This window comes from Megalobrama amblycephala, linkage group LG19, assembly GCF_018812025.1.
Source record: "Megalobrama amblycephala isolate DHTTF-2021 linkage group LG19, ASM1881202v1, whole genome shotgun sequence".
NCBI lineage: Eukaryota > Metazoa > Chordata > Actinopteri > Cypriniformes > Xenocyprididae > Megalobrama > Megalobrama amblycephala.
In genome coordinates this window covers 12380959-12404688 of record NC_063062.1, presented here as the reverse complement: position 1 = coordinate 12404688, position 23730 = coordinate 12380959, and the positions used below count along the sequence as shown (strand labels likewise).

The 23730-nt window shown below is 38.3% G+C and overlaps 2 protein-coding genes across 2 annotated transcripts in view; one reads left to right on the top strand and one right to left on the bottom strand.

Annotated features, from left to right (window-relative positions):
• The window catches only part of iqch (IQ motif containing H), a 30869-nt gene extending 11438 nt beyond the window's left edge, over positions 1-19431 (bottom strand). Inside the window, 14 exon segments of the mRNA XM_048168482.1 lie at positions 4636-4824; positions 4894-5166; positions 6666-6844; positions 6926-7009; positions 7448-7514; positions 9182-9733; positions 10481-10668; positions 12813-12914; positions 13536-13653; positions 18221-18340; positions 18426-18501; positions 18612-18715; positions 19029-19151; positions 19260-19431. Of these exon segments, the coding sequence (XP_048024439.1) occupies positions 4636-4824; positions 4894-5166; positions 6666-6844; positions 6926-7009; positions 7448-7514; positions 9182-9733; positions 10481-10668; positions 12813-12914; positions 13536-13653; positions 18221-18340; positions 18426-18501; positions 18612-18715; positions 19029-19151; positions 19260-19310 (2226 nt within the window). The 5' untranslated portion in view covers positions 19311-19431.
• A 110-nt stretch (positions 19432-19541) lies between these two features.
• On the top strand, positions 19542-23650 carry aagab (alpha and gamma adaptin binding protein). Its single transcript, XM_048168483.1, has 10 exons — positions 19542-19774; positions 20633-20823; positions 20904-21000; positions 21078-21167; positions 21253-21336; positions 21660-21739; positions 22195-22285; positions 22458-22562; positions 22942-22991; positions 23071-23650. The coding sequence occupies exons 1-10, from the start codon at positions 19681-19683 to the stop codon at positions 23146-23148; spliced, it is 960 nt and encodes a 319-aa protein (XP_048024440.1). The 5' UTR covers positions 19542-19680; the 3' UTR covers positions 23149-23650.
• Positions 23651-23730: the final 80 nt, after the last annotated feature.

Sequence of the window (23730 nt, the reverse complement as noted above, 5' to 3'; positions counted from 1 at the left end):
TGATTGACAGCCCATTGCCAGGGCATCACAGTAGTCTAATAGCTTTAACTGAAGGCAATAGTAACTGCACCTGTCCCCAATACGAACTGACACATGCTGGCAGATAAATACCTATGCAAGCCAATCGATCAAGAGATCAATCAGGGTCTGTTTCTGATCAATACAGCCCTTGTTTCTGTAACTAGAAAACACCATAATGGCTTTGACACTTAATTAAGTTGTTAATTGCAATGTTTGACTTTCCAGGAGTGCCTCTTAAAACCTGTTGGTTAGTAAGGGAAAGAATTTCACCTTAAGGACCTCTCAGAACTGAGAAGAATGGGACAGAGCACTTAAGGATTGCCACCACAAACACAGTAAGTACATAATTTATGTGCTTACAGCTGCAATGAGATATAGAAAACTGTTTCTACTTAAGTACAACATAAAAGGGTAAAGAACCTTTTTGGTGGGAAACTATTTAATAAAAGATCTTTTTTATTTTAAGCGCATATAAAATGTCAATAGGTCCTGTTTTACAACCTTGAGAAGAGCAGGTTATGCTCTTTATGTTTGTGGTCTTCATTAAGTCTTTATCCTTTTCAAGTACATTTGTCATATTCAAACAAATGTCACCACTGACATAACTGAAGAAGTTTCAAAACGGAGATACGATGCTGTTGATATTCAAGTCATGAAACAGCCATCATCATATTCAAGTACCAGAAGAGCCAGGGTCAATCGCTGCGCAGTGATTTCACCCCCGACACAAGCCATAAAGCACACAATGGTGCGGCAAAAAGTGTAAGGAAACGGCCTTCGTTCCCCGCGAAAGAGCAGGCGCGCTCTGAGAATTTGCCAATGCACTTCACACAAACAGCAGGGAGGGAAGAAAAGCGAGAGGGAATAATTTTTGCCATTCTTTATTTGGACTTAAACTGCGAACTGTACTGTGAGAGAGGATTCGGGCCTTGCTTGGCTTCCACATAAAGATGAGCTATTTGAAAATATATAAATAAAATAAATGTCTCCTGTGTGCTTTGATTGCTGTTTGATCTCTACATTAGGAAGAGCGACATTGCAGTTGCAAGCATGTTCAACAGCATACCTCCTAAGAGGGACAATGGGGCTTTTTCAAAGCTTTCCTTAAAGGGATAGTTCACTTGAAAATGAGCATTTTGCGATAATTTACTAATTTCCATGTCATTACAAACCTGTTTTTGCTGTGTGGAACACAAAAGCAGATATTTTGAAAAATGTCCACAAAATGACATTCAGTTGGGTCCAGTGTTGTTTTGGACCCCATTAACTTTCATTATATGGACAAAAACAGGTGAAACATTCGTCTTTTTTTTTTTTTTTTTGCTTAAGCCATCTGATATAACTTTCTAATACATCAGATGTTAGACATACAAAAAACTCCTGCACAAATATAAAGTGATGATATCAGGTAAATCGACATTTTGAATGGTTCTGAAAATAAAGCCTGGCTATTATATGGACGTATTTGCGGATTACTTCCCAAATGCAACATTAACCAAAGGGGAATACAGAAAGTGTCGTTACATTCAAAATAGAATATAATAAACATGGTACAACACGTAATCCTACATGCATTGAATAAAATAAGTAGGAGACAATCTGTCTATCTGTTGATGCTATTAGTATAATGCTCCCTCGTGTCTAATGACCCATGTGCTGGCAGAACGTGCATGTTTGTAATGTGTAAAGTGTTGCGTGTACGGGTCCACCCAGCCGTTGAATAGAGTGATATCCGCATGTCTTTAACCCATCTTCTCTGAATAGCTGCGAGGCTCGCCCCAGGCTGAAACACCCCTCGGGATGTGGGCCTCCCAAACACACTGCAAAGAGTCACACGGTCTTTCTTTACACTGCCTCTAGGTTTGTTTTCACACTTATCTCTGTGACTGTTCCTCTATAGGACCACATGGGTTCTGCTATTCTTCCGCCTGCATTAGAAGAGGCTCCTTACACAATCAATAATTAAACAATGTGCACAAAGTAAATAGGGTAAATAGAGGAGGAGCTCACCATAGGCCCGGGCTTGACAGGGGGAAAATTAAAGGATGCATTATACTAAAAAACAGCTCCCTAGAGAAGCAAAACAGCATTTAAACTCTTATGACTCCTATAACTAAAGCCAAACACAAAACGTAAGTGAAGCCACTGAGCATTGATAATTATAAAATCATTATAATATTTTTCTCTGAGGATAGTGGCCCTTCAAATGCACGTTTTAAAATTTAATTGCAAATATGCAGCAGACATCATACATACTAATTTTTGTACTTAAAGAACAAAAGGCAATATTTACCCTTTATTACCCACTGCAATTAAAACATTACACTGATAAATCTGCTCTACAATATTTCCGCATTTGTTGCTGAATTTATTAGCTTAGAGTAATAAAGATAAAATGCAATGAGCATAACAAAAAGATAAATAAAACGAATGACATGCAAATACGCAACCGTAAACAGAACAGTGAGCATTTAGCAAAATTCAGGCATGAGGGGCGCTGCGGAACGGCAAAATTGCCACTAAAAGAGTGAATACAGATTTGTAGAAAATGAATGACACGCTGAAATAACCTCTACGCTCTCCATTCTGTTAGCAGAGCTTGCCATTGATTAAAAAGGTTGAAGAGGTAGAATAAAAGCCCGTACTGGCTTCCATATGGCCTAGAAGCCCTAAGGGTGCAGGCCAGCTCATCAGGACCCAGCTCCCTCTCCTCTCACTGGGACCCCAGCTGGTGAAGAGCCCCCCATTTAAAGCTCCTTCACCGCCATCACCATAATGGAGCTTGGCTGGGCCTCAACCGCTTACCTCTGTAATTAACAGCGCCAATGCCACCACAATTACAGCCCCAGATTCCTCTTTCGGCCTCAGTGTGAATTAGGGACTGAGCTAATAGCTTGGAGGTTGGACACGTGGCCTCCTATTGCCCCCGGGATAGAAGGTTACAATAAAAGGCTGGAATAAAAAAAAAAAGCTAGGTCTGATTTTGCACACAGCCGCATATGATGATGATAACCCTGTAATTAGTATATACAAAGCTCACGGTGTAATGGCAAAACACGGTATTTAAATCAAGGGCCAATTGTAAGCATATGATGCAGGAGAGGGTTATGAACATGATTACCGGCGGATAAAACTGATGTGTTTTAAAGCACACAACAGAGTGTTGAATACATCGCATTTGAATTAGAATACATAAATATGCTAAAATTCAAATGACTCATTATTTATTTCCCATGAATTTGAGTCATAAGCACTCTCTAGACAAATCATGATGATGGCATCAAAGTTTGGCCTTGGTCAGTAATGACAGGCTTGCCATTGAGACAAGGGTGCATTTTGTACATAATATAAATATAAAAAACAGGCAAAGCGGAAATTCTAATGAACAGCGCTCGTGACTGAAGTGTAGCTGCATTTGCGAAATAAAAGAAATGGCACATTTCATTTTGCATTTAAAAACAAGCTACTTGATACTTTTAAATTGCTACAGTTGCACAATAGGCACGCACTCATGCAGACTGTGCATTTTAAAGGTCTAACTGCGTTTAGGACAAATCAGAACAAATACGATTATTTTATTTGTTATAAAGGGAAAAACCACTAGCATATACCCTGCTTTCCCAAAAGCTTTGTTTTTTGTGAAATGTTTAGTATTTTCACTATTGCATTTGGGTTTTATTAGACATAATGCTAACATATTACGGTATTTTAGAACTGAAATAGTTCAAGGAAATTAAATGAATGGATCAATGATTTTGATGACATCACCCTGCACTTCAGCTTCTCATCTGATTTTCTGTCTAATCAAATGCTCTCTAGAATCTAAAGCGTCCCACCCTCTACATTATAAATAGATACTGAAGATGCGGCTAAAATCGGTGACTTGTTCACATATTTACTATTTTCTACATGGTGAATGGCACATAGGGAACGATTAAGAGAGTGTATCTGCTTTCTATTGAGGTGAATGAAGTCTGGTTTCACGTTAGTGTCACGCGAACCGCCACAGTGTGCTCACAGTCTGCTCCGGCCCAGAGACACGATAGCAGAGAGTGGAATATCCGCGAGTCTGCGCAGACCAGAAAACATATCTGACTCATTTGAATTCAACAAAGAATGCTATATTTTAAAAGCGATATGGAGGAGATTAGGAGGACAAACGGCTAGACCTTAGAAGGAAACTGAGGCTTTACCAAGCTCAACAGCTCTGTCTAAGCTGTGATATAAACAAAACGCTATTGGCTATTTTAAAAAAGGGGAGGAGCTGTTCGATATGTCCTAATAGGTATGAGCTAATAGCTTGGAGGTTGGAAACGTGGCCTCCTATTGCCCCTGGGATAGAAAGTTACAATAAAAGGCTGGAATAAAAAAAAAGCTAGGTTTGATTTTGAGGCTTTACCAAGCTCAACAGCTCTGTCTAAGCTGTGATATAAACGAAACGCTATTGGCTATTTTAAAAAAGGGGAGGAGCTGTTCGATATGTCCGGCCCTGTCTTGCTGTTTCAGTGGAAATTACGTCAACACTTGAATAATTGAATAATGCTGCGCATTTCAAGGGAATTCAGTGGGCCTTTAAAGTTAATTCAATTAAAAATAAAGCAGTCCTACCCTTACTTGAGGCAGTGACACTCTCCACTGTTCAGGCCCGTGGCGGCTGAACTCCTGCTGTGCCCATGGGTGGCATTTTAGGTAGCAGACGTCACAATAAGCCGTTCCCCTTCCACCCACTTCGCTATCTACCTTGAATAGCCATCGCTGGACTTCCATGTGTTCTGTCATCAACTGGGCCAGACCTTCATAAAGCTGGGAGACAGACATATAAATTACTCTTAATATTATATATATATTATGGCCGGAGGATGGCACACTGACCTGCTCCAGGGTGTATATATCCTCCTTTCCCGGAGGCATATCGACTCCTGCACCAGTGAAGATCCTTCTCCCTCCGGATTTAGTGCCGTATAGCTGGGCGACCGCAGGCTCTGTGCCCAGAAGAGGAACTTCGAGCTCATCTGCCACAGCCAGGTCATCAATGTGGATGACACCGCCAACCATGTAGGCCTGCTTCCCCTGGATTAAATTCTTGATGCGCTTTAGTGTTCGTGGGCTGTACTTCAGAAGCGAAGCTAGACACATGTTTCGGGTCTGAAAGAGGAATATAATGCACCGTTGTGAGTTAATGGTCAATTTGACGAGCACAAAAGCTGTATAATGATAGTAAGCTCTAATAAAGAGAATACATTACTAAAATAAATTGTTATTATGTATATTTCCCCCACAAAGGTGAAATCTCTGAGGTCTTTGTGTACATAAATAACTGTCCTCTCCACTCCAGCTCTAAGGTCTTACCCCTCCCTTTGTCTATGGCTGTAATTTATGAACGAGTGCAAACACATTGGGCCCATTACATGCAGCCGGAGGGGTCATGACCTCTCCTGTACTCCAACACGTTAAATTGATAAAGGAGAGTCAGGGGAGGGCCATACACCTCTGTAGCCTCTTGTCTTTACTATGTGCTTAGTGATGGGCTCCGTGGGGAAAGCACTAATTACTCCACATCTGTATGTTTGATCCAAGCAGAATTGTCCCGTCTGTCATTGGCACACCACGCTGGCAGCAACGGCTAACAGAGATTTATCCTGCTGACACGTCTGGCAGAGTTTACACACGGAGAGGAATCGACAGGGAAGAGGCAGCGCATGCCACTCGTGCACTATGCGGCAATAAATAACAGAGGCGCGTTGTATTGCACGTGCAGGCAGTCAGGTCTACAATAATTGTAGAAACAAATTTGCATAGTGTTGTGAAAAAACTCTCCTTGCAATGTACAAATGATGTTTTCAAAAATAGTTCACATTTGTGTTGTATTTTTCTAATTTTTCCACCGTCACCTTCTGCTTGATAATCGGGGTTTTAAAGCGTTAGTTCACCCAAAAATGAAAATTCTGTCTTTAAGTACTTACCCTCATGTTTTCCAAACCCGTAAGACCTTCATTCATCTTCGGAACACAAATTAAGATAATTTTGCTGAAATCCGAGAGCTTTCTGACCTGCAACGTTATTGCCACTTAGGGTTTGGAACGACATGAGGGTGAGTAATTAATGACAGAATTTTCATTTTTGGGCAAACTAACCCATTACGCTATTAAAATAAAATTAGACGCTATTAAAATAAATTAGAATTTTATTGAAATTGTTTCAGGTTTCTACATCTAACACTAACAGTGAATAGACAAAGATACACAATTAAATATTTTAGATTACATTTACATTTTTATTTTTATAATTACCATATATAACAGCTAATTATTTAATTTGGCAACCATCTATCTATCTATCTATCTATCTATCTATCTATCTATCTATCTATCTATCTGTTCATTCAGTCAATGTATGCATTTAGTTTCATACAATATCAAATGTTTATAAATGTAGAAAAATGCTAATATTAATCCATTAATAGGAGATCTGCACAGTGTACACAGGTCACCTCTGTCACCCTCTACAGGCGAGAAATAACACAACAAATTCTTCTTTACAAATTTGTGTTCTTCACCATATTTAAGAAATCACTTTGAGGGAAGACAAAAGGTCTGTGTATAAACATCTAGGTTTTGCGTGTGTGTGTATGTAGTGCACCATACCGAAAAATACTCCATTGCTTCTGGCATGAGGATGGTGAAGCGTTTGGCACAGTTGGACTCAGGCGCAGAAGCGTCACCCAGCTCAATGGCTGTCTGCAGGCCCAGCAGGTGAGTGTAGTACTGGAGAACATCCTCTCCCAGGCACACCGGAGACACATAGATGACCTCGATGTTCTCATCTGTACGTGACACAAACACTACCGTGTTTGCTTTCATGTGTCTTTCATCCAATTTGATTGTGTCGTGATTAAGACCCTTACCTCTGATCTCACATAGTCGTCCCATCTGGGTATTCTGAAGTACATCAAATCCCCTGAGACTGAGTCGCTGATGCTGGGAATATCCTGTCAAACAAATTAAAATGATTTGAAATGAGATTTAAAACATTTTATCAATAAGTTAATGACTTTATTCTAAGTCAGGACACTTGAAATCCTCAAAAAGACTGTAAGAAACTAATCTTTGTAATGAAATGATTAAACGCATGCAAACTAACAGAGCGAGGCAATAAAAACAATAGGGTTCAACTTCTTAATTATCTGAGCTCACACAGGCCTCTTCTCAGCCACCCCCAGTGCAAAAATCACACTCCATCTGCTGGTGATTACAATTCACACTCAGCATCATCTCAATAGCCAGTGCAGGTCTCAATGACAAGTCTTTGATAACTAAACTTGTGTTTATTTGTGGCCTTTTCTGCAAGTACACATAAATTCAATTATTCTTCCCTTAAAATAATTATGTGACCAGGGGAATCATCATAGCAGGCGCAAAGAAATTACCCAATGATGGGACGTGGATGATAGTCCTTTTGGCGGAGGTGATGTGTTTCCATTTGGCGGCCAGACTCTGTGAATCACAGACAGCAGAGAATAAAAGAGAATAAAAGTGATCAGTGACAGACAGCACCCAGCAGCACATGGATTTATCATGTTGTCGGCCCACCGATGGCAGCAAAGTGAGGAAATTATGCTTGTCTTTCTCCCTGGGTCTCATGGAGACAAACCAAGCATAAATCACATTAATTAAATCAGCTAAGTGCATACTTAGAAACATCTTCCCTCTATTAATTCAATTAGCAGGCTACATGAAGCTTTCTGCCAGGGGAAGATTAAGGCTTAATTAAAAGGATGTGAGTGTTTAAAGGGTGGAAACATACACAAGCTTGTGTCTCCTCTCACAGTGAGTGACGGTGAGGATAAATGAACATGTGGGCACTAATTAAGAGACATGCTAGATTCATAAAGATGTTACAGGAATGACAGCACAGATGAAACATCTGTTCTGAAAAATAGAAACTTAATCTAAACGTGAGCTTGTGCTATCACAATTCCTCGTTGTATAAGCACCTCTGTATTGAAAGTTGAGTTCTCTCCAATGCTATATTGACAAAACTTGTTCTTTACAGGTGTGTTTGCACAACAGCCTGATTTCATACAACACTTTAGTGAACAAGTATGTAAATAAGTAAGGATAAAACCAAAGAATGTCCCAGAAAACGTCTTGAGAGAAGAACTACTGCTCTTTCTTATGTCACGCCATTCATAAGATCTGACCAATAACAGCTTAAGCCGCTTCTGAAAAGTTATTGGAGTAAAGACCTGGTCACACCAAGAACAATAACTAATTATACAGTGTTTAAAAATCATTCTAAATAACAAGGAGGCAGCATGGTTGTGTGATTTTGCTCTTTTATACAATAATAAACAAAGTTAATATAGGGTAACTTACATTTTAGACACAATATTGTCAGTTACTTTTATTTTTTCAAACAAAGCAACAGCAGAACCGGTGCAACACTGATTCAGTGTTTTGAATGAATTGGTTGAATGAATGATTCAATTAAAGAATCAATTCAAAGAATCAGTTGAATCAGTTGAATAATGACTCACAAAAAATAACAGTTGTTTCGATCTTGAATGAATCACCGTTTTTAAAAGAATTGGTTGAATGAAAGATTCAATGATTCACTAATAGAAACAATTGTTTTGTTCCTGAGTGAACCAATTGGTTGAACAATTTAATGACTAACTAATAATATAGTCCGTCCAACTGAATATGCATACTTCCCTACTATATACTGTACTAGGCAAAAAATCTGAAATAAATAGTATGTCTGAATTTGTAGTATTCATAACACAGTAGGTGAAAAGTACCCGGATACCCTACTATTTCTGGCGAGATTCTGAAGTTTGCATCCAGTAGACACTTTACTATTTCATTACGTCACAGGGAAGTTGTTGTTAATGGCAGTGAACACATGACAAAGCCAACATGGTGAATATAGCATGTCTAGATTTCATTTATATTACATAATGTACATTCATACTTGTTCCTCATACTTTGTTCCTCATCAGAATGACCATCTGGAATTAGAAAAAGACAAGCATAGCGAATCTAGCGATACAATGAAAAGTCTACTGTTAAAACGTTATATCAATGCTTTTGGAATGCTGTTCGACCTATCAGATTTGAGGACCAGAACTAACTGTTGTATAAATGTGTATATGATTTACCTCTGCCCGTATGCGGTAGTTTTCCAGTTGGCGCAGACGTGAAGCCTGCAGACTCTTCTTCAAATGGCCCAGTTTGGCACGTTTCAGCAGAGACATGGCAATAATTTGTGCCGCCCATTTGGGCCTGAGTTGGAGCAGGTAGGCGGTACGGGCAGAGTAACGCCTCCAGCAGGTCTGGATGCACACAGCCGCTGTCTGATGCCCCCCGTTGCCTTTGTAGCGCTGGCCGGGCTGACACATCAGATCCCATACCTCATCCCTGTTCTCCAGCACTGAGAGCAGATTCTCCACATGGGCGCACCAGCCTCTGCTGCCTCTCCAGTCAAGCTCACTGCTCTGGACACAAGCTGCCAGCCTCTCCCCGCACACCCGCGCCAATGGCACCGCAAAGTCCAGTAGCATCCGCTGCAGCTGGTCCAGAGCCTCCACAATTGCACCCCAGCACAGACAGTACTGCTTTTTAAACCTACAGTAGTCAGGAGCATCAGTGTCAATCTGACCCTCAACTATGGTGAAAGGATATTTGCTGACAGCAGCTGGCACAGGAATGCTCTAAGGAGAGAGAAATACATTATTGAAATTAATAATTAAAAAAAGGGTTAAGAAAACTATAGATAGGTCCCGGTTTGCATACTTATACACTACTCTATGCCATTACATAGTATAAATTCCAAAAAGAAAAAATTCACTTCGAATGATGCACTTAATTAACCGAAAAGTGTAGAATGTTGGACACTTCATGCAACTGGCTGTCAGACTCTGATGCTGAATGACAAATATAACCTTATAAAATTCAGACACTAGACGGTTGAATACATAGTGCATAGTCTAAGTGCATAGTGTATAGTATGTCATTTGGGACACAACTTTTGTTGTAAAAACTGTAACATATAAATAAATAAATAAATAAAACAATGAAGCAACTGTAAAAGCTTATTTTTTGCAGTCATAAATCGAAAGGCCACTAGCTTGACCATTTCAAATCATTGCCTATTTCTGCCCTGAAGCTATTTCTGACACATTTAACATTACATTAGGGGTAAAAGGTCAATTTACACATAAAAGGAAAATTGATTATCAGTCAGTAAGCTTTCATGACCAGATTGCATGTTTAGTATGTGTTCATAGGTAAAATGCAGCATAAAATAACAGTACTTTTGAGAAACAAACGATTATTTAAAACAGAAGACACATACAGTAGTGGGAATGGAAAATGAACGGTTTGTTACCTCAGTGAGCAGAGCACACTATATCCTTGTCATAAATAACTTTATGCACCTCAGTATAAATAAATAATACCTGCAGGTTAAGTGGGGTGAGTCGGGCAAACCCACGAGTCAGTACTCTGTTGTCAGAGCTCGCAGAAGCAGCTGAAGGAGGGGGAGTGCGCATGGTCCTGGATGCTGGACTCTCGGTTGATGATCTTCCAAGAGCCATTCCGTCTCTGCAAACATCCATCTCCCGTTTACAAGCCTTTTCTGACTCATCTATCATTAACCAGGTAAGAAGAACATACTACAGTCATATGTCAAATACTATAACTACAACAGATAATAAAAAATATGATAAAATATATGTAATATTTGTTTAGTTATTTCATTGAAGCTGACCATTTTATTATATATATATATATATATATATATATATATATATATATATATATATATATATATATATATACACACCGATTAGGCATAACATTATGACCACCTTCCTAATATTTTGTTGGTCCCCCTTTTGCTGCCAAAACAGCCCTGACCTGTCGAGGCATGGACTCCACTAGACCCCTGAAGGTGTGCTGTGGTATCTGGCACAAAGATGTTAGCAGCAGATCCTTTAAGTCCTGTAAGTTTCGAGGTGGGGCCTCCATGGATCGGACTTGTTTGTTCAGCACATCCCACAGATGCTCGATTGGATTGAGATCTGGGGAATTTGGAGGCCAAGTCAACACCTCAAACTCGTTGTTATGCTCCTCAAACCATTCCTGAATCATTTTTGCTTTGTGGCATGGTGCATTATCCTGCTGAAAGAGGCCACAGCCACCAGGGAATATTGTTTCAATGAAGGTGTGTACATGGTCTGCAACAATGCTGCAAACGTTGCCCAAAGCATCACACTGCCTCCGCCAGCTTGCCTTCTTCCCATAGTGCATCCTGGTGCCATGTGTTCACCAGGTAAGCGACACACGCGCACCCGGCCATCCACATGATGTAAAAGAAAACGTGATTTATCAGACCAGGCCACCTTCTTCCATTGCTCCGTGGTCCAGTTCTGATGCTCACGTGCCCACTGTGGGCGCTTTCACGGTGGACAGGGGTCAGCATGGGCACCCTGACTGGACAGCATGGGTCCATGACCCTGTCGCCGGTTCACCACTGTTCCTTACTTGGACCGCTTTTGATATACTGACCACTGCAGACCCGGAACACCACACAAGAGCAGCAGTTTTGGAGATGTTCTGACCCAGTCATCTAGCCATCACAATTTGGCCCTCGTCAAATTCGCTCAAATTCTTCCTGTTCACTTGCTGCCTAATATATATCTCACCCAGTAACAGGTGCCGTGAAGATAATCAGTTTTATTCACTTCACCTGTCACACCTGTCATAATGATCATAATGTTATGAATGATTGGCGTATATATATATATATATATATATATATATATATATATATATATATATATATATATATATATATATATGCAGACAGCATATATATACATATATATATAAATATATATACAGATTGACAGCTTGAGAGTGACTCCTGAAGGACCAGCACCACATCCTCTTGTACCACTGTTTGAAGAATTTATCTTCCAAAATCTGCCAGTAAGTTTTGGAAGATCATTTTTAGTCCATATCTGCAAGACGGACATTTCAGGATAAGAGATTAAAAGTGAACTCCCACACCTTACTGCCATATTTTGGAAGATAAATTCTTCAAACAGTGGTACAAGAGGATGTGGTGCTGGTCCTTCAGGAGTCACTCTCAAGCTGTCTGTCTATAAGGCCTATAAAAACCCAGTCTTCATGTATTTTATAACACTTCAGCTTGTGATTCTTATTAAGAGCGCAATTAGTATTGCATCCTTCTCATGAGTATTTAATAATTTTTGACTTTTCAGAGTTAAATCTCTTTTTTGGCTCATTTGCCTGTAAAAGAAAACCTGCCTAATAATTCTGCACACCTGAATATAAGGCATTTTTCATTTCCAGCCTTCATGAAAAATTATATATCACTTATAAATGATTAAAAACAATATTAATAGTAGTTATTAAGATTGATGTGTATTGGAATTGGTAAAATGTGCTTGGAAAAAAAAATATGATCAGAAAATCAACTTGCCTAATAATTCTGCACACAGTGTATATATAATGTTTTCTTCTTTTTTTTCCCCAAAAATACTAAATACATGACTGACACTTAAAATAAGATATCACAGATATCACAATCAAATGTTAATTGAACAAAAAAGCTATTTATGTGACCCCCTTAATTAATCTATGAATGTAGATCGTGGGGATCCAATACACAAAAAAGCTAATTTTTTTGGATACATAAAAATTGACCTTCTAACTTTAAATGTAAGCCGCAAGTGTATAATGGCATTATGGAAATAGACTGACCCATCTTACTTTGGCCACTGTCCTCTCTCTGGAGCACATGGACAGCTTTGGGCTGTGGTGGAGTTTGCACTGAAGAGAGGTCAGCTGCTGAGGGTTGCAGCACTGAAATGCATGAAACACCAAACAAGTCTCATTACAATCTGCAGAGAGGAGCTGTACACAAAATATTTCAGCACATTACTCATGAACACAAAAAGAGGGCACAAACAAACAAATTTATGCAAACATGCATATATACTAGCATTCAAAAGTAAGATTTTTTTTCTTTTAAAATTAAGTAAGATTTTTATTCAGCAAGACTTTTACATGTTAAAAAAATATATATATTTCAAAAAATAACTGCTGTTCTTTTGAACTTTGTCCACTGAAAAAACATTTGAACAAAAATATTACGCAGTACAACTGTTTACAACATTGATAATAATAGGAATAATTTCTTAAAAACCAAATCAGTGTATTAGAATGATTAATGAAGTAATACATGCTGAAAATTCTGCTTTGCCATTACAGGAATAAACTACATTTTAAAATATATTAAAATAGAAAACTGTTTTTTAAATTCTTATAATACTTCACAATATTACTTTTAAAAATATTACTGTATAAATTCAGCTTTGGTGAGCATAAAAGACTTCTTTCAAAAAGTAAAAATCTTACTGACTCAAAACTTTTTTTACAATAGTAGTGTATGAAGAAATATCCGTTGTTCAAAGAGATTTATACCTGCATTCGTGTGCTCACATTCGGGTGGTGATTTGGGGTGTAGTTGTTTAGGCAGAGCTCCATGTGTTGTGGCGAAATTCCCTAAAGCAGGGCCAGTGACCACTCTTTGAGTCCCAACCTAGAAAAACCAAGGCAAGCAAATTTTCATTACATAAAAGTACACTATACTCTTTCTAACCCTTGTCACCTAAGCTAGAATATACAGTGGGTACGGAAACTATTCAGACCCCCTTAAATTTTTCACTCTTTGTTATATTGCAGCCATTTGCTAAAATCATTTAAGTTCATTTTTTTCCTCATTAATGTACACACAGCACCCCATATTGACAGAAAAACACAGAATTGTTGACATTTTTGCAGATTTATTAAAAAAGAAAAACTGAAATATTACATGGTCCTAAGTATTCAGACCCTTTGCTGTGACACTCATATATTTAACTCAGGTGCTGTCCATTTCTTCTGATCATCCTTGAGATGGTTCTACACCTTCATTTCAGTCCAGCTGTGTTTGATTATACTGATCAGACTTGATTAGGAAAGCCACACACCTGTCTATATAAAACCTTACAGCTCAAAGTGCATGTCAGAGCAAATGAGAATCATGAGGTCAAAGGAACTGCCTGAAGAGCTCAGAGACAGAACTGTGGCAAGGCACAGTTTTTCTTCTTTAATAAATCTGCAAAAATGTCAACAATTCTGTGTTTTTCTGTCAATATGGGGTGCTGTGTATACATTAATGAGGAAAAAAAATGAACTTAAATGATTTTAGCAAATGGCTGCAATATAACAAAGAGTGAACAATTTAAGGGGGTCTGAATACTTTCCGTAATCACTGTAGTTAAGAAAATGAAAATCTGTCATGATTTATTTCATTGTACTTGATACATTAAATTCATAATTTAGCGTTCAAATCTCACGTGGCTATTCAAGTTTGTTGTGTTCCGATCAGTTAAGACAAACATGGTCCCCATTCACTTTCATCAACAAGGTAAATGGTAACAGAATTCTCATTTTTGGGTGAACTATCCCTTTAAGCTTGGATGAACTAGTAATGGGAAGTAATGGGAATGTCTCCAAAATGCAATAAAACATTGTCCAAACATGGAGGAATTACTGAGCCCTGAATGATAGCTCTGTGGTCAAAGGTCAGAGGTATTGAAAGTGACAGAACAAAGGGTATTAACCTACTGCCCCATCTCACTGGGCCAAAAAGACCTGCCTGCAGGCTCTAAAGCCACCATTCACCCAATACTAGAAGAAGAGAGAGCGGGAACATACTTCACTCAATAACTTGCTCATGAAGAATGCTATTAGCTTCGGGTCACCGATCAGATTTCTCCCTCCAAACAAAACTTTGTTGAAAAAGGCTTGGAGACGACTATCCATTAATCAGGCTGGTGGCAGCTTGTAGATGTCAAGAAATATGGTTTCTCTTTCTCTCTGTTCCGTTGGCTGTAGCGAATCACAAGTGCGTGCACATTTGCGAGAGAGAGAGAGCGCGGTGATGTTGTGTGATTACAACCAACAGATTTTCCGCATTCATTAAAATAAAGCTGGAGCTAAAATACAGGCAGTTAATGACATTGTAAACTGGCCAATAAGCCCCCTTCCCTGAAGCAATCAATCACATGCTGGCAATGCTTTCTGGATACTTTGAGCACGGCTTGGTTTATTTGTCTCGCACCTTCTCTCAAGTGAACAGCTGTTTGAAATCTTCTAGAATTAAATTCCATCAGAGCAATGCCTAAAATGCTCCTACCTCCTCATTATCATATAATAGTTCATAAATCAAATGAAAGTCGTGCTCCACATTCCACAATAAAATGGATGTACTGCAATAATTAGGATTTTCGCAATAGTCATATGGTGACTAATATAATACATCATTAATTTTTACACTCATTTTGATAAAAACAAGTACCAAAAGTCACAAATTATACATAATGTCACTTCAAAAGACAAAAAGCCCAATAAAAACATGTTATCTACCGACAATTTATAGCCTATTAAAAGCAAGATAAACTTTCTTTTATTTTGTTGAAAAAAAAAAAATGCAACGAGTAGGACGTGCATTAATCATAGCACACAAAACAGCATCAAAGAAGAAGGTCAGTCACTTCCACATTGCCGAAAAACATATAATGGAGAGCGCACTGTGAGTTTGTCAAGTTGTGGGCACATGCCAGACAGAGCCCTTCTGTACACTCCTCATCCTGCTGTTCCGGATTCTCCCCCTGATGTTCTCTGGCCTGCCTGTTGTCACACCACTGAGCTCCTTGACAAACCACGAGCACCAGCCAGGTGTTTGGAGTGGTTTTGAGGCTCGCAGCTGTTTAAGTGGTACAAGGGGACAACAGTGGGAGCTCCTTTGGAGACTCAGCAGAGAACTAGCCGACAGCATAGAGATATTGACGCAGCAGGCAGAGCGCCAGCGAGTGCCAGTTGGGTAAGCCACGGCTGTCTTATTGGCATGCGGGAACAGGTACCAGTGCCTGTCCTGAGACAGCTGTAAAGCAGCAGCCCATACAACTGCAATCAGGCGGTGGCCGTCCTCAGAAGAATGCTGATGTGCCGCAATCTGCGTCTGTCTGCTTTCGGCAGCCAAGTCTCATACCTTCTTCTCAACAACATGACAGCCTCCTCACGAGTGACAGGCAGAGGATGCAGGAGACAGAGGAAGAACCGCAGCGGAAAGCAGAAGGGGGGAAACAGAGCACCAAAACAAATGGTGACCTTTAGAAAGATTAATTTGTTTACCAACAGACAGATTTAGCTGTCACTGCCAAATCAGGTGACCTTCAAATCCACATCTCCTCTTTGAAAGCAAAGTGACTGGAGTCATCTATTATTACACGCCAGTCACGTCATTTCTTTTCGTGAGGCTCATGTGACAGACGCTGGTGTTAAGGTAACAGTCAACACTGGCCACCATATAATCAACACTATCATTAAGCCTTAATCATAAAAGCTGTTGGAATCTAATGCAGACACACATGTAAAATAAAGGAATGAGAACACTATAGTATTAAAGCGATAGTTCACTGAAAAAAATAAAATTCTGTCATTATTTACTCACCCTCATGTCGTTACAAACCTGTATGACTTTCTGTGTTCTGTGGAAGATATTCTGAGAAATGTTTTTTTGTTTTTTTTTCATTACAATGTCAATGGTCACAAAAACGGGTTGGCTACCAATATTCTTCAAAATATATATTTTCTTGTGTTCTGCAGAAGAAAGAAATTCATACAGGTTTGGAACAACACGAAAGTGAGTTAAAGGGTTACACTCACGACACTTTTTCCACACCCTTAAGACCTTTGTTCATCTTCTGAACTCAAATTAAGATATTTTTGATGAAATCTGAGAGGTTTCTGATACCCCATAGAAAGCAGCTTAAAGGAACACTCCACTTTTATTGAAAATAGGCTCATTTTCCAACTCCCCTAGAGTTAAACAGTTGAGTTTTACCGTTTTCGAATCCATTCAGCCGATCTCCGGGTCTGGCGGTACCACTTTTAGCATAGCTTAGCATAGTTCATTGAATCTGATTAGACCGTTAGCATCTCGCTCAAAAATGACCAGAGTTTCAATATTTTTCCTATTTAAAACTTGACTCTTCTGTAGTTACACTGTGTACTAAGTCCGACGGAAAATGAAAAGTTGCAATTTTCTAGGCCAATATGGTTAGGAACTATACTCTCATTCCGGCGTAATAATCAAGGAACTTTGCTGCCGTACAATGGGTGCAGCAGGCGCAATGACAAACGTCTCCATGGTTGCAAGGCACGCTCCCTGTGCAAGCAGGGTGTCACAGGCGCTGCGTAATATCATTGCGCCTGCTGCACCCATGGTACGGCAGCAAAGTTCCTTGATTATTAGCGAGATGCTAACGGTCTAATCAGATTCAATGAACTATGCTAAGCTATGCTAAAAGTGGTACCGCCAGACCCGGAGATCGGCTGAATGGATTCGAAAACGGTAAAACTCAACTGTTTAACTCTAGGGGAGTTGGAAAATGAGCCTATTTTCAAAAAAAGTGGAGTGTTCCTTTAATTACCACATTCAAGGTCTAGAAAGGTAGTAAAGACATCGTTAAAATAGTCCATGTGACTACAGTGGTTCAACCAGCTCAGTATTAGCCAATGCTGTTCACGTGAGCAGCATGGTGCATGCGTGTGATGCTGATGCAAGAGCCGGCCAATAATGAGCTGGCGTTCTGATGTAGAACCCAGAAGCGCTGCACTGTGTTTACAATGTAAACAGCATAGGAAAATGACAGGGAAGTGAAGAAATTGTTGAATAAAGTTGTTATTTTTGCTTTGTTTTTGCACACAAAAAGTATTCTCGTCGCTTCATAATACTAAGGTTGAACTACTGTAGTCACGTGGACTATTTTAACGATGTCTTTACTAACTTTCTGGACCTAGAATGTGGTCATTTCATTGCTTTCTGTGGGGAATCAGAAACTTCTAGGATTTCATCAAAAATATCTTAATTTGTGTTCCGAAGATGAACAAAGGTGTGGAACGACATGAAGGTGAGTAATTAATGACATAAATTTCATTTTTGGGTGAACTAACCCTTTAATTATAACAAAATTTTCTTTTTGGGTAAACTGTCCCTTTAATAGATCTTTTTTGAATAAGAATAGAAATAAATAAAATCATTCCTGTCAGGAACTCACGCTAGCCTCGTTTCTCTTGTGCAGGTTAGGAAACTGAATCCCATAATTTTGTTGCATGAGCTCCTTGTTCTTCGGGTGAAAAGGGTTGTTGAGGAGACGCGTGATAAATGCTGACTTGTGCTGTGTGGGAAATATAAACATAGAGTACAGAATACAGATATTTTTTATCTTCACAAATGTTATGAATAAGTGTAAAGATGGAAACCTTTTCCCCTGGTGATGGACCAGAAATATGGCTTCTCTGAGGACGTGCATTTGGTATTGTCTCGTATGGTGGCTGCCTACACAAATGTTAGATATGTTCATACAATTTTACATTATGTAATTGAACTATTTCTGATATTGTAGATTTTGATATATTTATGAGAGTATCAGAGTTTTTTTAAAATACCATTTTACAGGCTTGGCAGGGGCATTCTTCTTTTCAGGCTCTTCAATACACGGTAAAGTCAAAACTTGATTGTTAATGGTTTTCAGATAATCGTCTGCATGCCTCTATGAATCAATAAACAGATCATATTTACATACAATACATTATTCTTCCACTTCACACATCCACATTTCACATATTTGTTGCATGAATCTTACAAGCCAGGGACTGCAAGATGACCTAATATTGATTTCAAATATGTTTACTTTGAGGGAAAAAAATATATTTAGCAATTTTATAAAGTCCCCACCTCACTCTTTACACACTCCCCCCCTACGACAATACAGTAATTTAGTACTGTATGTTGTGTATTTAGGATATACCTCAACTATACAAACATATTCTAATCAAGTTGTCATAAAGTCGTCATTTATATACCCTTATTCCATTTTCTGTCCTGCTGATGGCTGTATCCAGAGCTTGAATGTCCAAAACTTCCCCGTTCTGTTGCACAGTCAACCGAACAAGGTTCTTTTTTAGTTGTCTCAAATCATCCTGCACCTAAGACACAAGAAAATTCACAAACATAATGATGTCATATTCAGTTATATAATGTAAGTTTGTATATTTAACACTTCAATAGTTGTCAAGCCTTCTTGTCTATTATACCTTTACTAAAATATGCCCAACTTCATCCTTATTTTTAAGGACGTCGGCCATTCCTCAACTAAATAACTTTTCTTCTAAACAAAGGTCTGGCCGTAACTATGGCAACACGACGCATTCTCTGTGAGAAACACGGTCACGCAGTTTTATTTTTATTTTTTTTATTATTATTATTATCATTTCGTTATTAAGTAGTGTGTGTCACTTACTAACTTACGCTATTTCATTGAAAAAACTAATCTTTTCATTGAAAAGCCGCTTTGCTTTAACTCTTGAAGTAAACTTTAGATTTTCTATCCCACACACGCGCAGACACGGAAGTAAGTTGAGGTTAGAGGTGAAAGGTTTCCTTGAGGAGGTTGACAGCTGCTGCTAACGTGCTAACTTTCATTTGGAGCTGTTTTTAAGTGTCTAAAAGCTTAAAATGGCAGATGATCAAGGAGATGAAGTACCTACTCTGCCGTGTATCTTAGTCACAAGTTGTGACTCAAGCTTTAAAGAAGAGGAGCTCATTAGACGTGAGTAAAAGCGGGAAATGTATCCAAGACTCGTTAGCCTTGCAGCTATGCTAACGTTAGCTGTCAACAAGAAACATCCGTCGTGGTGTCTCCTGATTACAGATTAAAATATGTTGATCGCGATAACTGTTTAATTATTAAATGCATAAAATGTATTGTACATTAATGTATTGTGTAACTATAGCATAAAGCAGTATTTTTTGTAAAGATTACCCAACTGTCATCTTAGAAATATACATCTGGCTTTTTGCTCATTTCATGTAACTTGAAGTGTTTCTTAAAAGTTAAATTGTTTTCTTTACACGTTTGTCTCTCGTAGTGGTTGTCTAGAAATACTTTGTTCTTGGATTATTGATAAAACACGATACAATTGGACAATATGTGTGAATAATTTCTGGTATATATACAGATATTCTTGATACAGTGCTACACTACATAATATGTATGCAATATATAACCTTATACGTTGGGTACTTCTTGTGAAACAACACATGTTTAGACTGTGTATGTATAAAATCCAGTAAAAATGGTTGTGTATGGTTTATTCTTGTCTATGATGTTTATAACGTTTATTGTAATGACAATGGTTTATCTATCTATATATATCTATCTATCTATCTATCTATCTAATCATGTGTAAGTGTACTTTTAGCACATTTTAAGGGAAAAAAATTTATTGATTCATTATATCCAGTGATTTTTTTTATGTGTCCAGCAGGCGGCAGTGTTTAGCTTTATTTAACTTATTATGGCTTATTTTAGTGGCTGTTTTCACTGCCAATGTTTTTTTGTTTTGTTTTTTTAATTGATATCAAATACACACTTGGCCAATAACAGTTTTGTCTGTATTTATTCCAGAGATCTTGGGCTCAGAATCACTACCACAAGCTTCCAAAATAGAGGAAAAAGTTTCTTGGTTTCCATGGACAATTAACAACAAATACTACACAGCAGATGTCAGTCTATGTGTGGTTTCAAGTACATTCGACATGAATGCAGAGGTTGCCCGCTCTATGCAAGCATTCATCGTTTATTTTGACAGCAAAACTGTGAGTGATGGACATATTGATCTTCTTACAAATTCGCCATTCTATGCATGTGCTTTGATTCACCTCTTTATGTATTTCAGAAAGACGGCCTTAACAGTGTCAACCCCTGGTTATCAGTAGTGGAGGAACTGGCTCCAGAAGTGCTGATCCTAGTGTGTGACCATGTGTGTGACAGCGGTGGGTGTGTGTTTGGTATCGTTCATCATTAGTGTTTTTTTGTTGTTGCTAAGTTTGGTGTGAATGTACCGTTACAGGTGTTAGCAGACATGAAGCCCAGCAATGGTGTCTGGCTCACGCATTTGAATTAGTAGAGCTCAACCCTCAAGATCTACCTGATGAAGATGGTGAGAGAGAAATCACGGTGAAGTCATGATTATGCACAAAAATGGTTTTGTTTACAGTGTATTGTTTATGTTGTGTATCCCGTAGATGACTTCCCAGAATCCACTGGAATAAAACGAATACTGCAGGCCCTCAACGCCAACGTGTGGTCCAGTGTCGAGATGAAAGATGGTGAGATTGTACTGTCCTAATGCAAAATGTACAATGTCAAGTCACCTGTGTTTTTATAGCACTTTATACAATAGAAATTGTTTCAAAGCAGCTTCACAGTAATAAACAGGAAAGTAGCAGAATTAATGATGCAAACTTTATGAAATATGAGACAAATTCTTTCATTATTCACAAACTGAGTCATTATTCAGCTCAATTCAGTTCAACTGTGTAAAGATCATTCATTATGAAATGCCATTATCATCTACAACAAACCATGTTCACAGGTTCATTCTAAGCAATGTTTATTAACTTTTCTTCTGATTATCATTTATTCCCTTCAGAACATAGTCAGGGATTTGGGCTAATGAGCAGCCTGGTGGCCTCTCATCACAACAACCCACGGCCCAGTCAAGAAACACTGGTTAGCCTCTAATTTTCTACTCTTTAAATTACATAGATGAACATTATTTAGCTTTGTCTGGGTATGTTAGTGTCTTAAAGGGATAGTTCACCCAAAAATGAAAATTCTGTCATCATTTACTCGCCCTTGAATTGTTCCAAACCTGTATGGATTTATTTCTTCTGCTTAGCACAAAAGAAGATATTTTATAGAATGTTGACAACCAATCAGTTGTTGGTCCCCATTGACTTCCATGGTATTTTTTCCATACAATGAACGTCAATGGGGCCCGTCAACTGTTTGGTTACCAACATTGTTTAAAATATCTTCTTTTGTGTTCAGCAGAAGAAAGAAACTCATACGGGTTTGGAATAGCTTAAGGGTGAGTAAATGATGACAGAATTTTCATTTTTGGGTGAATTGTCCCTTTTAAGGTCATCTCGTTGTAACAGGCTATTTTTTTCCCCTGTTATTAGACATCTCAATCCCCATCCAACAGTACAGATGAAGGCACTGAGAGCCAGAGAGTAGAGAATAACCAGAATAATACAGTAGACACAGCAGTTGGTATGTACTTTTGTTAAGGGCTATATATTTATACTCATTTTGGAGGTAAATTAATGGTAAAATAGCATATTAGCATATAAAGTACAAATGAAACAAGCTGTTTTTGTTTTGTTTTTTTTTGTATTTGAATATCTGTTCAGTGTTTAATGAAATATTTGCCAATCTGTCACAGATCCCATGATTGACATAGATATCCAAGAGTTGGCTAATCTAACAGCTGGGGATGCAGATGTGGAGAATTTTGAACGACTCTTTACAAAATTGAAAGAGATGAAAGGTAAAAAGAATCATATATATATATATATATATATATATATATACATTACCGTTCAAATGTTTGGGATCAGTAAGATTTTCAAAGAAGTCTCTTCTGTTCACCAAGGCTGCATTCATTTGATCAAAAATACAGTAAAAACAGTAATATTGTGAAATATTAGTATGATTTAAAATAACTGTTTTCTATATTAATATATTTAAAAATGTAATGTATTCCTGTAATGGTAAAGCTGAATTTTTCTTTTTTTATCATCGTCAATGTTGTATATATAATTGTCTTTACTGTCAATTTATATTTTGTATGCATATATTGAATTGAAACATTTGATTGAAGGCCTTTTTTACAAATAGTATTCACTATATTCTTACATTTCTTGTAGACAAGGCCTCTTCGTTGCCACATGAACAGAGGAAAGTACATGCAGAGAAGGTAATATTATCTTATTAACACTAATGCGAATACTTTTAATTTTAAATCTTGAACTAACAGTTGATTTACCCTCAATCAGGTTGCTAAAGCATTCTGGATGGCTATTGGTGGAGACCAGGATGAGATTGATGGCTTGTCATCAGGGGAGGAGAGTTAAGGCCAGAGTTACTCTTAACCAGCTTAAAATGTTGATACTCAGCCCACCCTTCGAACCCCGTCGTCCCAAATCTGCCCAGCCAAGCCATGTCCTGCCCAAGAACCCAAGATCCGACGTGAGGAACATGCAAGAAAGTGGGCAAAAACAGCAACTGAGATTTTAATGTTACTGCTGTTACTATAATCTAAACGTCCAACACCTCAATCAGGCAGTACAGAGTCATTATGGGCTTTTGGCTTTAAACATTGTAATCTCAGAGCCATTGGATGGGTTGCAGGCGGGAAGAATTATCTTGTCTGCTCTCTGGTGCAAGCCACATGCAAGGATGAAGCCTATGGTTCTGTCAAGAGTTGTTGTAAATCATATGACAGATGAGCTGACAAATATGGATTGTTTTTAAACTTAGTTTTCCTTATTTTTCTTGATATAAGTCACAATTACGGACTATGCTTGAGCATGTCATTAGCTCTTCATCAATTAAAAGAATAATCTGTCAAATCAATTTAGATTTTCTTTTGTTTTGTTTGGAAATACATTTGATTCTTTACATAAGAAACAAGTGAGTGCAAAAACTGAAAACGA